Below are 14595 nucleotides of genomic sequence, written 5' to 3'. Positions count from 1 at the left end.
GAAAACGGCGTTGACCCACTCATCTCTCTCACCAGTCCTCTTCCTAGATTCAAACGGCCATTTTCTTAGCACTACCCCAGTTGCCTGCCCTCGCAGGGATGAGCATCCAAATCTAATTCCCCTTGCTCATGATTCTGAGCCATTACCACTGTCAGTACAACTCTGGACAATTCTTGTGAAGTGCTGCACTGCGATCTGCCAGAGTCATTTACACTCTTTTATGGGTCTTCCTTTGAATTCTTCCTCAATTTCAGTAACAAAGTTGCAGATTTTTGGAGAAGTTTAACCTCTAGGACACTGCTCTGCTGGGCGACAGCAGTTTAAAGCTGCTAACATGTCGGGTCTCTACTGCTTTCCACGACTCAGCCATGCCAGGAGCACAGGATCTGATCCAAAGCCCACTGAATGCAGCAGAAATCTTTCTACTCTTGGAAATCACCCTACTGCTTTCAACAGCCCCTGGACCAGGCTGACTTCTCCTGACCCCTGGGCAGCTGAGGACAGGCAGGACGTGGCCCGGCCCAACCATCAGGTAGGAAGGAGCTCTTGTGGCTGCAGGATCTCAGTGAAACAGGAATTGGTTGCACCTGGGTGGGGATGTGAGTGTCCCCCGCACACGGAGCGGCAAGGGAAAGGGAGCTGGCAGGTAGCTTCCTCCTTCCTCCTCTCCCAAACAGCCCTCTTAACTAGCTTGAACAACCCGTCCTCCCTGATTTAAATTAGTGTCCCCCTCTTGTCCACCACTGTAAAAATCAATTTTTATATCTCCTGAGCTTTATGAACTTGTTTCTTGTCTTCATCCATGTGATGAGTGCTTCCAGGAGTATGTAAGATCATTGCCTAAAACCTTTGTGCACTTGTATATTGCCAACCTCATTTTTTCCCGGTCCTCTGAGTCCTAGGATCAATACTTCAGACGGCGGTGGAAAAGGCTGCAGGAAATGAAGGAATGGGTGAATTTTTCAGGCGAGCTTCTGTAGCAGGGTCTAAATTCTTTTAGTAACGAAGCAAAGGATGTGCAGAAAACACGATGGAGGAGACCACCGGTCGGCTGCTTTTTGTCAGCCCTCCCATGCCTCTCGCTAGGCTATTTCCAAGGGCTTCATGGGCACCAAACCAGTCGCAGGTCTCGGACGAGCGGCTGCGGAACGCCCACGGCGGGGCACCGGGGGCACCGGCGCCGGCGGGGGACCGCCCGCCCGCCCGGGCGCGGGGCAGGAGAGGGCGCCCCCTGCCGGCCGCCCCCACCCACGTGCACGCCTCCCCGCGCAGGCCGGCCCTCCGCCCAGCGCGTTCAGCTCGCAGCCAATGGGGGAGAGCGGGGCGTGGCCCGGCGGGCGCCCGCGCCAATGAGCGCGCGGGGCCGCGGGGAGGGGCGTGGCCGGGCGCCCACCACGCCGGGGCTGTCGGCGGCGCTGATTACTTTTTCCGAGGGCGGGGAGGGCTCACTCCGGCCCGGGCTCCCGCCGCCGCCGCCGCCGCCGCCTCCGCTCCGCGCTGGGCCCCGCCGCTGCCATAAAATGTTTGACGGCTGCCTCCTGCCTCTCGTGTTTCCCTGCCTGCTGCTTTGGGGACTGGACGCCGGCACAGGTAGCGCTTCCCTCCCCTGGCTCCCCGCGCCGGCGTCCCCTTCCCCGGCGGCGCTGACAGCCCTCGCCGCGGGCAGCCCCGCGCCGCGGGTCCGGCGGGGCGGGCGGTGGGCGCCGGCCCCGGGCGGCAGCATGCAGGCGCAGACCGCAGGGCATGCACCGGATCCCCTGCGTGGCCGCGGTCCCAGTCTGCAGGATGAATTGCTCCAGGCTTTTGTATTTTCTTTTCCTGTCCTCTCGCTGCTGCTGCTGTAACGTTTCATGTGGAAAGCTGCTGACTGTCCTTGGCTGCGGCTTCGGCTTGCTCTGCTTTTCCCCTTCTCCCTGCAGATTTTTATTGGGGTTGGTGAAATGCGATGCTTGTGTCTGAGCTATATATTTTTTTTTAATGATACAAGTAGCTTTAGCATTTGCTTTATTCCTCTCTTCGCTGCACGTTTTTGTCTCTAATATATATATGTGTGTGTACGTATATATACAGAGAGAGAAATAAATCCCTTTCCTCCGCTGGCTCCATTGTCTCTGCAGCCTGTTCACAATTTCCAGTGCATGAGCATCTGCACTGAAATCCGAGCGCGGGGCTGTCCTCGCCCCGGCAGGACGGGGCGTCCCCGCGGGGAGGGGGGGGCGCTGGCGGGGCACAGAGCCCCCGGCCGCCCCGTCGGGCCGCGGGACCGGCCGGCGGGGGTGCGAGCGCCTGAGCCTCTCTCCTTCTCGCCTGCAGCTGGCGGAGCGGAGCTGGAAGTGGTGATCCCGGAGCGAGTGGCGCTGGAGAAGATCCACCTGCTGCCGCCCGCCGTGCGAGGGGATCGCGGCGGCCCCCGGCGCCGGCGGGCGCTGCCGCGGCAGCGGGCGGCGGCGGAGGCCCTGCTGCTCCGCCTGCCCGCCGCCGGCACCGAGCTCTACCTGCACCTCCGCCGCGACCTGCGCTTCCTCGCCCGAGGCTTCGTGGTGGAGCAGCGGCGCGGGGAGGCGCGGCGGGCGCCCGGCCCCCGGCGGCCCCCGGAGGAGCGGCTCTGCTTCTACACGGGACACGTGCTGAACCGCAGCGACTCCTTCGCCTCCCTCAGCACCTGCGCCGGGCTGGTACTGCCACCCCGACCCGCCTCCCCTCAGCGCGGGCCGCCTCCCCGACCGGTCCCCCGGGCTGCGGCGAGCCCCTCCGCCGCCCCCGCGGGGCTTTTCCTGTCAGCCCCGGCCCCGCGAGCTGCCCGACCCCCCGCCCGGCTCCCGGCCCGGCGGAGGCGGGAAGCGGCCGTGCGCGGTGCGCCTCCTGCCCGCTCCCCCGCAGTGCTGCCCGTCCCTTCGCCTCCCCGGGCCCTGGCGAGTGTCTCCGGCGTGCCCCGTGAAGACTCTCCTGTTAGCCCCGGCTCCCCGCTCTGGGAGCTGCCCCCAGCCGCCCTGCCCCGTGGAGGCAAGGAGCGGCCATGCCTGCACCTCACCTCAGCACAGGGCACCTCCCTGCCAGCTCCCGTGCTGTCCTGCCTGTCCCCTTGTCTCCCAGGCCCTGGCGAGCATCGCCGCTGTCCCCTGTGTGGGTTTTCCGTCCATCCTGACTCTCTGCTGTGGGAGCTGCCCCAGCCTCAGCCATGCCTGAGGGGCTGAGGGCCTCAGCTGCAGCATGTCCGCTGTGGGTGGGCGACGGGGCCTGAGGATGCTGTAGAGGACTGTCCTGGCTGATGGACCCTCCTCTTGTCACTATACCCGTGCCATTTGGCTGGTGGTTGGGTCCCACTGTGGGGACTTGATCACCTGCCTGCCTGGCTCCTTCCTCCAGCAGCTGTGCATGGCCTCAGCAATACAGCCTGGGACAGCGGGCTCCTCAGGTCTTCAACTGGTCCTTTCCACCCAGCTCGTGCAATCGGTGTTGGTGTGTGAGGGCGTTTCGTGGGAGCTGTGGTGTAGGGACACCTCTGGCATGGTTGAAGGAACCATCCTGCTTGGGGATGCTTTTCCCACCTCAGGTGTCAGGATTTCTCTACCTGAGGTTGTAGCGTTTTCAGGTGGTTCCACCTGATAAGAAGAGGTGGTCTTGCGTGGAACAGCCTTTGTGTTTCTCAGTGGTGAAGATTTAGATGCTTAAGACGATGGCTAGTTTGTAATTATTGTTGATAACTTGAAAGTGCTTCAGAAAGGCACCGAGGCGTTAAGCATAGACTCCCAGTACATAGTCCTGGGATGTGTGCTTAACTTCTTGGTACAGACCTGTTGATGGAGGTTTCATCTTAAACTTTGTCATAAGAAGCACTTCATGTACGCTGCACTTGGGGCTTGGGCCTTCATTCCTGAACCATTTGAGGGCACTGTGCCTCAGGTTTAAAAAACAAAACAAAATAAACCCCCCCCAGGGATTCTGAGATGCTACGTATTTGAGTGGCACTGTAAATTGAGCTGTATACCACTGAGGGCTTTCTCAGAGTTTAAAACTGATATCTTTAGTTCGAGCTTTACATCACTAACAGCTCTATGCTTTTGTCACTAGGCACATTTTGTTAATCCCTTTCATGAAGTGCTGGGCTTCCAAAGCTACCTACTCCAGCAGAGCTGAAAAGCACAAACAGGCAGAGAAGGAACCTTTTTAAAAAGAGGAATGTAGTTGTAGGCACAGTATTAACTGCCCGAGATCAGGGAATGGAGGAGGGGGAGTGAAAAAGATTGGCGATATTCCCAGTAGAAAAGTTGGAAAAGAAACAAGACTAGTTAGTCTTTGTTCATTACTCTGCAAATATGAGCCGCAATATTGCAATATCTGTTTGTACCATATGAATTCTAAGCAACGACTAAATTGACATCACTGAGCTAGATGAACTTGGGTTCGAAAAGCGGTCGGTGTCAAAGCTGCTCGTTTGTGGCACCTCTTGGGGACCAAAGCCAGTACTGCCACGTGTGTAAGAGGCAGTGTTGGTAAAGCTGGGCTCGCCTTTGCCTGTGGATCTGGTCCTGGGAGTGCTGAGAGTGGTGCGGGCAGATGTGTTGAGAGAGATGTGTTTCTGCATGTTGGGGTACTCCTTTCCTATCAGAGGAATCTGTTCATTTACTCTTCATTCAGATAATCACCAGGAATGGGAAAAGGGGTCAAAGCAGACGCGTGCTACTTATGGGTGAGTTAAGGTTTATAACACCCTTGTAAACTGAAAACTAGAGAACAGAAAACTGAAGTGTCTTTAGGATGAACCTAAACTTAAGATGAACCTCATTAACTTTTGAAATGGTTTCATTAAATTGATCCACATCACCATGTAGATAGACCTTCTTATTCTAGCCAAATGGACCTTTTGGCTTCTGAAGTCTATTCTTAAACATGAAACATATCAGATTTTAGCCTGCTTTCAGTGTTTATGCAGCCTTTTGCAGTGGCCACGCTAAATCGGCATACCTGTAGTGAAAGCTATGTGATTTAGTGGTAAGATGTTTTGTGGGATTAGAGGAATTAAGAGTTTTCCTCAAATTATCTAGGAAGTCTTGAATCTGCCATGAGTGGAACTGAAATCGGGTGACTCTAGAGCCCAAATTTTTTGCCTCCTAGTCTAGAAATTTAAAACACCAAGACCAGCACTACAGCAGGTTTTGAATTTTCCAGTTGTTTCCTTAAGCCCTGTTTGCTGCAGAAAGAATAAGGCTTTGCCCTCATCAGCAGCACAGCTTCACAGGTGGGGATATGGACAAGGCCTGCACGCTGGGCTAGAAGAAAGACCTTGGTAGTGGAAACCTCGGAGCTTGTTTATCCTGGCATTTGTCTCCTGAGCAGTGCTAATGCTGCAGTGGGAGATTTCCTGAAAACTCCAGTGTGGGAGTGCTCATTGGACTCGAACTGGATGATCAGGACATCTCATTCAGAAAAGCTGGTTGCTAAGAAGTAGAGTTGGTAATAATACTGTATCCTGATCTCCAGCTGGCTCAGACTTTGTTGTAATCATATTCCTCAACCATGCCATAAATCATACAAAAAGTGATATAAAATGATCAGGGCAAGGGGAGTTCTAATAAAAACAAAATCCCTGACAGTGGCATGAAAACTGAGCTACAACCAGACTGAGCAATTGCTTCCTGGTAATGATACCAGATTCCCAGTGTGGCATCTAAAGGCTGTGTTTTGTTTTTTAAACTCTGCTTGCAGATGCTTCTGTTAACCAGTATGTGGTCTGTTGTAGTTTCCTGCTACAGCTTGCAATTGCCTCAAGAAGGGTGGCCACATTCTTGTAGCTACATCAGGCCGTAGCACGTTTAGGACTCGTGTGCCTCAGGTCTCATCTGCACAGTTAAAGTACTGCATGTGAGGATACTCCAGCCCTCCTGTCCCTCTTGACAACCTGGGAATTGCAGCGTAGACAAGAGGTACTATGTTCCTGAAAAGCACTTCAACTTGGCAGGACTGTATCCCGTCTGGGGAATGCAGTTGTGTAAACACTTGGATTCTGACCACACTGCAGGACTGAACTGTCCTTCCCTGGTGCTGGGGAGACACAAGCAGGAGCAAAATTCTGCAACTCGTCTGACCAACACTAGAAGACAGTAGGCAGTACAGGAAACTGCCTCTCTTTTGGGAAGTTCCAGCTTTGTAAGGCCACGGTGTGTGTTACCTTGAGTTGAGCTGTGTAGTGGACTAAGGTCTTTCCTTCTAAGTCTGAGGTCAGTTCCTAGATGACATATGTTGGGTCTCTCTCCAGCAAGGAAATTCCAGTTTGCTTGATACATCTCAGAACTACTCATCCATTGCTTTCAGGTGCAATTTCACAGTTATGTTTTGACTGTTGCTCTCTGCGTGCTGCCCTTACCCTCTCTAGCAAAGTTTGGCAGAGCAGTATTACCATAGAATCATAGAATCATTAAGGTTGGAAAAGACCTCTGAGGTCATCGAGTCCAACCGTCAATCTGCAGAGCTTTTCTCGATTGAAACCCGGAGAGCACAGTAGAGGAGGCCCTTTCAGCACCATATATTTGTACTGTGATTGACTGGAACGATGCTTTTTCTGAGTACCAGCAGGGCTTGTCTGTCCTGCAGACCCAAGATAAGAGAGATAGGCAGGGTCCTGTGCCCTTTGGGGAGACTTCTTCACCAGCAGTATGTTGCAGAATGCTGTCTCAAGCTGTCTGCAAAACGTGGGATTCCCAAATACTTCGTTTGATGTATTAATTTTTTACCTTTTGTTTTTCATGCTAGAGTCACTTCCAGTGCTGAAGTGCTGGACTGCTATGCAGTCTGTTGGACTGCAGTGTCAGTACCTTATAACTGGTGTAGGCTTTCTTATTTCTTGTACCTAAATTTTTGAAGCAGTTACAGTTTTAAGAGGGTCATGGGTGCATGATAAAATGAGCGTTAGATTTGACTTAGAAATGAACTTGAGAAATCTTGTCTGTTCAGGAACTTTATCTGAAAGCTGAAAATCACTGGGATGCATTTAGAGGCAGAGGTTTAACTCTAAGGAACTTCTCTTTTTCATTGTGAAATCTGGAATCTCTGACTTTGGGTTCAGGACTGCTTTTTGGCCTGTCTCAAAGTGGATTGTCCTTCTCGAGTGAGATAGGAGAGGTTGTGACTCCCTCCTGTTCAGGCTTGTTCATTTAATTTTTTCACACCACATTTTCACCTCCTCTGAATTCAGTGAGACTCCTTGTGCAGACTGGATCAGTGGAAGTGAATGATGAAGGGCTCATGCAATGAGAATAGTGATTTTCTCGTTACAGGATGGAATAGAGTAATTGAAGCTACACTCTAAGAAATACATGCTGGAAGTTGGGAAACTAAACACTTTGCAGTATTGTCTCATACAATCAACACAGAGAAGAAAAGGGCTTATTTTCTTCCAAGCTTCATGTACGTTTACCTTTGTTAAACCTTATGCAACTCCTGGTGGACAGATCTTCCAGCCTATTAGAATATTTCTGAACGGTGGCTCCTCGTTCTGGTGTGTCCCCTGCACTTCCCAGTTTGGTACCATCCACAAATTTTGTGAGGGTGTAGATGTAGACAAGCTTTGGCAAGTATGGGCAAGGAGAGATGATAAAGCACCCCTCTGGACTCTGTGTCAGCCAGGTGTTTCCTTTTTTCAGGAAGGTTGGGCAGAGATGCTGTAAGTCTGGGGGAGGTGATAAGGGAAAATACTGATTATTATGAAGTTATGACTGTGCATTTGGGTACTAAACAAGGTTAAATGCCAGAAATGTATTTTCCAGTTAGCTGCAGTACCTGGGAAATTCTGCCCCTGCTGTTGCCCCCACGTTGCTGTTCACCAACGATGTTGTGGGACCAGATATAGACACTGTTTGGATGCATAGCTGCTTCTAGGGTCTCTGAATTCCCACTGATTTCCAGGTGGATGTAAGTGTATATGCAGGAACTGGACGTCTCAGTGTGGTTTTGGATCCAATATGGAAGGCCAGTCAGGGCAAAGAGAAGTGAGTAGTTGGACTGCAGGCTCCACAGAACGAGCAATAAATCAAAGGACTCCTAGTGAAATGGTAAATCATCTTTATCCTTGTGAAAAAGAGGAAGAAGAATACAGAAGAGGCCACAGTTTGGTTTTAAGCCTGACTCGGGTTATAAAGGGGAGAGAGGGCAAGAAAGATGGGTACTTCCAAAGAGCACTTTAGATTGGTGAATTGTCCCTTTGGAAGTGTTTGCCTTTCTTCATTGACTGTAGAGGAAGATGATGCCTGGTTTAGAGCAGATGTCTGAAGCTCTGTGGGCTCAATCCCTGTCCAGTGGTAGTGTTTTTTGTGTGCAACAGGGCAGTGCTGCCTTTCAGGTGACTGCAAAAGCCTCTGCTGTTATGGGAAGCAGGGCAGCGCAAGCATGCTAGGATTATGAGATGATACGATTTCCCCTGCGGAAACCTTCAGCTCTGCTGAATTCTCTTGTCTGGAAGAGGAGCTGTCTGGCATTCATCCATAGCTGGTCCATGAGCTGAAAAGTTAAACCTCTTAAAATTACCACGCTGGGTTTCTTTGTGCTGGGATTTTCTTTCCCCTTCCACAGTGGACAAAAGGGAGAGCACGTTGTGGTTTCCTTGTTTAGCAGGCTCGGAGGCTGGGGCGGGCTGGAACAGAGGTGCAGTTAGATATTCTTGGGTATGATCTGCTCTCATAACTGAATGTAAACCTGAAATGACACTGGAGCAAGACCTAATTTAAAGCTCTCGTTTTAAATTTGCTTGAATTGCACTTGTAAATAATAATTAACAAAGCTGAAGTGTGGTTAATAAGGACAGGACTAAAAGCCATGTGAAGTTTGTTAAACTGTATTTATGTTGTTTTTTGTTCTTCACTTTAAATATTATCTTCCTTTTAACTTTGAGGAAACGGTTAAACTAAGATTTACAGTGTAACAAACAGTTGAGAAATTGAGAAGGGGTTGGAATTTGTCAGATGTTTAAAACTGTTCTCTTTTCAGCGCGTTCATATGTATGTAACTAATGAACACTTAGGAGCAAAAGAAAAATCTGTTAAAGATTCAGCATTTCACAGATCTCGTTCAAAGATGTTGTGAAAATAAAAAGGGCTGGAAAAACAGTGTAACTGTTGGAGAGTATTAACGTGTGGGAAGGTCCAGAACCACGTGCAGAGAAGATTGAAGATTTGGATTCCTGTCCCGAGTTAGCCCTCGAGCTGTTGTAGCTCCACCAGTACTACCAGGGGACAGAGACAGAACAGCGAAGCCAGCGAAGCAGGGCGATGTGATTACAAATGCTATTTGAGTGCCAGCACTAACAGTCCCGCTGTTACCATTGTAATTTCAGTGATACGGTGTGAGGACCTTCCTCCTTTCCCTAGTGCCATTTAGCCTGAGAAAAGCTCCAGTGGCAAGGAAGATAATGCGTAGAAGAGTGAACTACTGGTGGTACAAGAGTAGATTAGAGAGCGAGCAGATCGCTCGAGTGACCGATGTATATGTAAAACTCTGGATAAGAGCATATGAGAATATTTTGGTGGTTTGGAGAACAGGGCCTTTTTTGCTAGTGAGCAATGTGTAGCTGACTTTTAAATTAAGGATATGAAATATCAAATATCCTTAATATGAAAGATATAGCCACTGTTAAGCACAGTGGTGAGTGGGGCTGTAGTGGGAAGTGTGGATTGTTTATTTTAATCAACTTGTCAGTTTGGTTGCCTGCCTTTTTGAGGCTGAAATCATTCCAGCCTTTCCCGTTAGCTGAGCTGCGTGATTCTGTCAGCTATATGGCCCCGTCATACTAACTGTAAAATCCAGGTTAGATTCATAATGCAGATGACGATGAACTTCTCTGCATTTTTGGGCTCCTGATGACTCCTGTGTCTCAGGTGCTCTGCGATGGTGGGGCTGGGCAGCAGCTGCTCTCCTGGACACTAAGCAATACTGGGGTCTGGCACAGTGGCAGGTCCTGTTCGTATGGGCTCTCACAGTGAAAGAAGGACAAGAGGGAGTATCCCAGCTTTTGATATGCATCTCCCCAGGCAAATGTGAATTGGCAGATCCAAAGCATTTTATTTAATTGGAATGATTTCCAGAGATGAGGGGAAAATAGCTCTGACAGTTACGTGGTCTTCCGTTTTACTTCTTTATCTTCAAAATCCAGCTTTCTGCTGTCCCTGAACATCACGCAGACTAGAGAAGAAAAGCGTAGAGTATTTGTCTAGTGCTGATGTCTGATATCTCATGCTGAGATTAGCACAGTATAGTATCTGGTAGTTGGAGGATTTGAGGGAGGCAACATGAGAAATGCATTTCTTACAGAAAAAGCAAAATAATGACTAGAGTTTTCAAGTTACCAGGTCCAAAAGATCTCATCTGGGCCAACAGGTTTGAGGACTCTTTAGAACCCAACTGGCAAGTTTGGGGAAAATTTTAACTCTCTGGGAGTACTTTACAGGCCCGATCCTGCAAATCCTTCCTGCTTAAAACTCTACTTGGCTTGTCAGATTAAACTTGAGATTGCTTCTTAACCTATTCCAGGGTGAAGATGCATGGCTCTTTCCCTCCATAGGTTTCACAATTCCAAAGCAAATGTGAAACAGAAGTCCTTTCCAATGGTTTAAATTATTTTCACACTTGATGCCAAAAAGTTGGGATAATGTCGGGTGGTGATGAAACTGACTTCTTACATATTTTTGGCACCAACAAAAATGGTTGGCAGTGTTTCAGGAGCTCTGGTGTGGCTTTTAGTACCATGGCACCAGATTTACAACCCTTCTTCTAAATAATTAAAACCTATATTAAAAAAGGGGGCTGGGGCTACCTCCCAGCTGGAAGATTGGAACAAGGAGGGGGGAAGTAGTGGAGAGCATCATAAAGGAGGCTGGAAGAATAAGTCACTAGAGCTTTTGCTGTCTCTGAAACAATTCTGACAAAGCCCAACTTTTAATTTAAATGAAGAGGCAGCCCTTTTGGAAACTCCAGGGCAGAGTGGGTCTTGTAAACTGGTATGCATTCTGTAGGGCCAAGGAATAAAGTCAATTTTTCTTTGTAAATGGGAGCCCTTCTGGGAAGTGTCAAGGCATTTTATACTTAATCAGTGACCTTGCCCCAAGGGCGAGGTCTCTTTTGAAGGACTTCAGAAGAGATGTCTCTCGTCTCTTTTGAGAGAGGGGACTAATTGTTAACACCGTGCTTTGCAGCTGTGGCAAATAGAGACACCAATTTTTAGTATTGTATTTTTTTTCCAAGTGCACTTTTGAAATTAGTGACCCTTTCTGAGAGATCCTAGTTTCCCCTGAATGCTGTTCACTTAGTACAGCTGTCAAAAGAGGAGAGCTCTCATTTCTGTTAGCAGAAATTCCTCTTGCTGGAAATACTAGGCCAAAGGGATTTCCTGGGTGTACGTGAGGACTGAATTTGGCAGGGAGGTGTGGAAATGTACGATATACAGTATGTATGTAATGTATATTATAAATCATATTAGTACAGTCAGCTGTTGAATATATAGTATTTGCATGTATGTGCAGAGCATTTATTTGGATGGTTGCCTGGCTGGCACAGAACGCGGGGGGGTGGGGGGAGAAGTCTGGTCTCTGTATGTACAGGATGGGTGTTACAGGTATGCAACCTAGCAGGACCTCTTTGTAAGCTCCTGCACCTATAAGGTGTACCATAGGCACAATCTGATGCCTCCTGGCAGGCCAGATGAGGCCTCCTGTTGCTAGCAGGAGAAGTTGGATCAGACCTAGAGAGTTCTCCCAAGGGGGTATATGGCAAAGAGCTGTATTTCGAGACTTTTGATTGCAATACAAATAATCATTGGATTAGTACAATGAAAGGTAAGAAAGAAACCCTCATTGTACATATTCACTTTCTCCAGTGTGTTATAACCTCAGAGTTGATTACTAAACCTGGAAGCTTTGTTAAATTTTAAGGTGATATCTTTGCTTTCACTCTCTTCCTTTCATGCCAGAAAAGGAGTGGAAAAGGCATAAAAGAACCTTAAAAACTCTGGGTTGCAAGCAAAGGAGGGGTCTCCTGAGGCAGAAGCTGCCTTCCAAAGATGTTCTTGCCAGCCCTGGTGTAAGGTCTGGACTTGGTGCAAGAAAGGCAGGGGTTTAGTGCTCTGACCTGTAGCCTATGGAGTCTACTGTTAATTAGACAATCTTTGCCATCCTTGTGTTACTTATTCCAAAGATGGTGGAAAAGCTTGTAACTGGGAAGGTACAACAGTCCATTCCTGGCTTGATCCCTGAAACCCAACCCACAGCTTGCAGGGAGAGCGGTGCTTACTATGTGGCCCCTATTGTAGTCAAGAAGAGGTATTTGGTCCCCATACAAAAAAAATGCGGGTGGCTCTGCAAGTCATACTTACAACATCACTTCAATTCACTTCGTGTTGTCTGCAAGAGTGACATACACAGGTGGTCTCCTGTTTGCAGGCAATCTCACCTCTGCTCTACTGAGATAGTAAATGCCATTTAGCAACAATGCAATTCTAGCTGGCAATTAGAAAGGTGATCATGAAAGGATTTCTGTTAATAGGATTTATTTGTCCTCATGTGAGTTGAGCATCTCATAAGACATACCTATTTATGGTTCCAGCTAGAGTGGTCCTCTAGCTGGAGGGAGAGGAAGAAGGGAAAGGAAAGGTGTTGACAAGAACACCCCACCTTTTTTTTTTTGTACATGTACAGTGCCTTGCACAATGATGTTTCTAAATAGTGCTCAGTGATATAAAAAATAAATGAGGAGCAGATGAAGTTCTTTAGTCTGTATTATGCAGACTGAACACGATCATAATCACTTTTCATTTCCTCACACTGTAAATAATGATTGCAATTAAATGGTCTAGGTTCAGACTGGGTTGATAGACAAGGTTAGGATACCAAACTGTCTGATGGGGTTTTTTTGTTCTCTTCTGTGGACAGGTTGGCTATATCCAAATTGGATCAGAGCACATGCTAATACAACCAGTGAATACATCAGAGACCTCATTTAGTGGAAAAGAACACTTCATCAGGCATAGACGATCCACAAAATCAAGCCATCCCATGAAGTCGCACATTCCTGATGAGCGCTGCAAGGTTGTAACAGGTGAGCTTGAAGTGGCTCAAGAGAACAGCAATGAGTATGCAATTATATTTTTAACTGTTGTTCTGCCAGATATGTCTGTATTTTGTAATTCAAGTGTTCAGGCAGCTGGAGCTAGTGAAAAATGGCATGCATTAATGAATCCTGCTACTTCAGGCAGAAGGAGCTACATCACAAATATAAAAATTGTTAGGACATACGCTGTAACATTCAATTTGTGGGAAGATAAACTTTGTGATGGGTCAGAGTAAACTTCTCTTTTAACCATGCAATGTGACCGCTGCTCAGGAATGTTTTTAGCAAAGGCCCAAATTGTGAAACTGAAGTCGCTGGTGAGGGGTGCTCTTTTGTCTCACCTTTCCACTAGAGTTGTGCCAAGTAGGCATGGGTAGAACGGTGATCCTTGCATTTCAGAATGCGGAAAGTATCACTTCAGATACTTTCATATAATCTGATCATAAGTATCATCTGTGGAGTCCAGCTCCAGGGATCCAGCTCATAACAGGATGAAAAGGTATCTGGAGAGGGGAAGAGATGCACAGTTTCTTTTGTAAAACAATCAACTTTCTTTTTCAGCTTCTCGCATGTCATAATTTTTACTTCTGTCTAGCAGAGCACACTATCCATAATAGAGTATATCAGGGTATGTGGTCAACTGGGCAGACTTCATTTTTTGTTTGGGTTTTTTTGATTGCTTTTGTATAGGCTTAGGTGCATTTGAAACTGCCAGATGCAGTTGAGCAAGGTAATTTTTTTAACTAGGAACTTGATTTTGCTTTTTCTTTCTGGTGTTTGACTCATCAAACTTAAGCTCTAGCTCTCATGGTATAGGACTTTTTGTTTCTTTGAGTGGCAGCTTTTAAATTGTTTGCTTTAAGGTTTTGTGAGATAAACTCTTCTTTTTTTCCTCTTGCCTTGTGTTAGAGGGAGTGAGCTCATAGAGATAGCAAAGAAACTTTTAACGTCTTTAGCTTTCCTTGGAGATCTGTGAACTCAGGTTGGAGGTCTGAGAGTCCAAAATGCGATATCAACTCATACAGATATCCCTAGGCTAACTTTAATCTACTTAGATTGCATGTTGAAGGAGCTACAGCTGTGACAGCAGGAAACCCGTGCGAGTTAGGTGGTGGAGTGCTTGAGCAGTTTTTGTCTGCCGTCCTGTTACCCTGGCTGTGGATCAGTAGCAGCTGAAATGCAGATGTGCCTCGTGTGTGTGAAGCTGTTCTGGACCAAACAACCACCTCTCAAGCAATTTCTAGTGCTTTTCTGCTTAAATAGTTTAGCAATATGAGGTTTCAATGGGGTTTCTGTAGTATAACAAGAGTTGGGAGGGGAACCAGCTTCCTGGGAAATGGCAATGATTTAGATTTTGATTGTGTGTCTGGTAGTTAATAGTAGCCATTCTCTTATGCTCTGGATTCAGTTTCCAGTGTCAGGCTGACACACCTTGCCAGTGTTAGGATCCTGGGCTTAAATCCTATGGGTGTCTGTGGGTATGTGAGGTGCTGATGGCATGTTCCA

The 14595-nt window shown here is 48.0% G+C and overlaps 1 protein-coding gene across 1 annotated transcript in view; it reads left to right on the top strand.

The window, feature by feature from the left end:
- Window positions 1–1520: 1520 nt before the first annotated feature.
- The window catches only part of ADAMTS17 (ADAM metallopeptidase with thrombospondin type 1 motif 17), a 197576-nt gene continuing 184501 nt past the window's right edge, over window positions 1521–14595 (top strand). The window contains exons 1-3 of the mRNA XM_076348704.1: window positions 1521–1590; window positions 2314–2675; window positions 12912–13077. Of these exons, the coding sequence (XP_076204819.1) occupies window positions 1521–1590; window positions 2314–2675; window positions 12912–13077 (598 nt within the window). The remainder of the gene's footprint in view (window positions 1591–2313; window positions 2676–12911; window positions 13078–14595) is intronic.

Source organism: Aptenodytes patagonicus, chromosome 10, assembly GCF_965638725.1.
Source record: "Aptenodytes patagonicus chromosome 10, bAptPat1.pri.cur, whole genome shotgun sequence".
Classification (NCBI taxonomy): domain Eukaryota; kingdom Metazoa; phylum Chordata; class Aves; order Sphenisciformes; family Spheniscidae; genus Aptenodytes; species Aptenodytes patagonicus.
The sequence above is the reverse complement of the archived record's forward strand: the minus strand, read 5'-3'. Positions and strand labels throughout refer to the sequence as shown.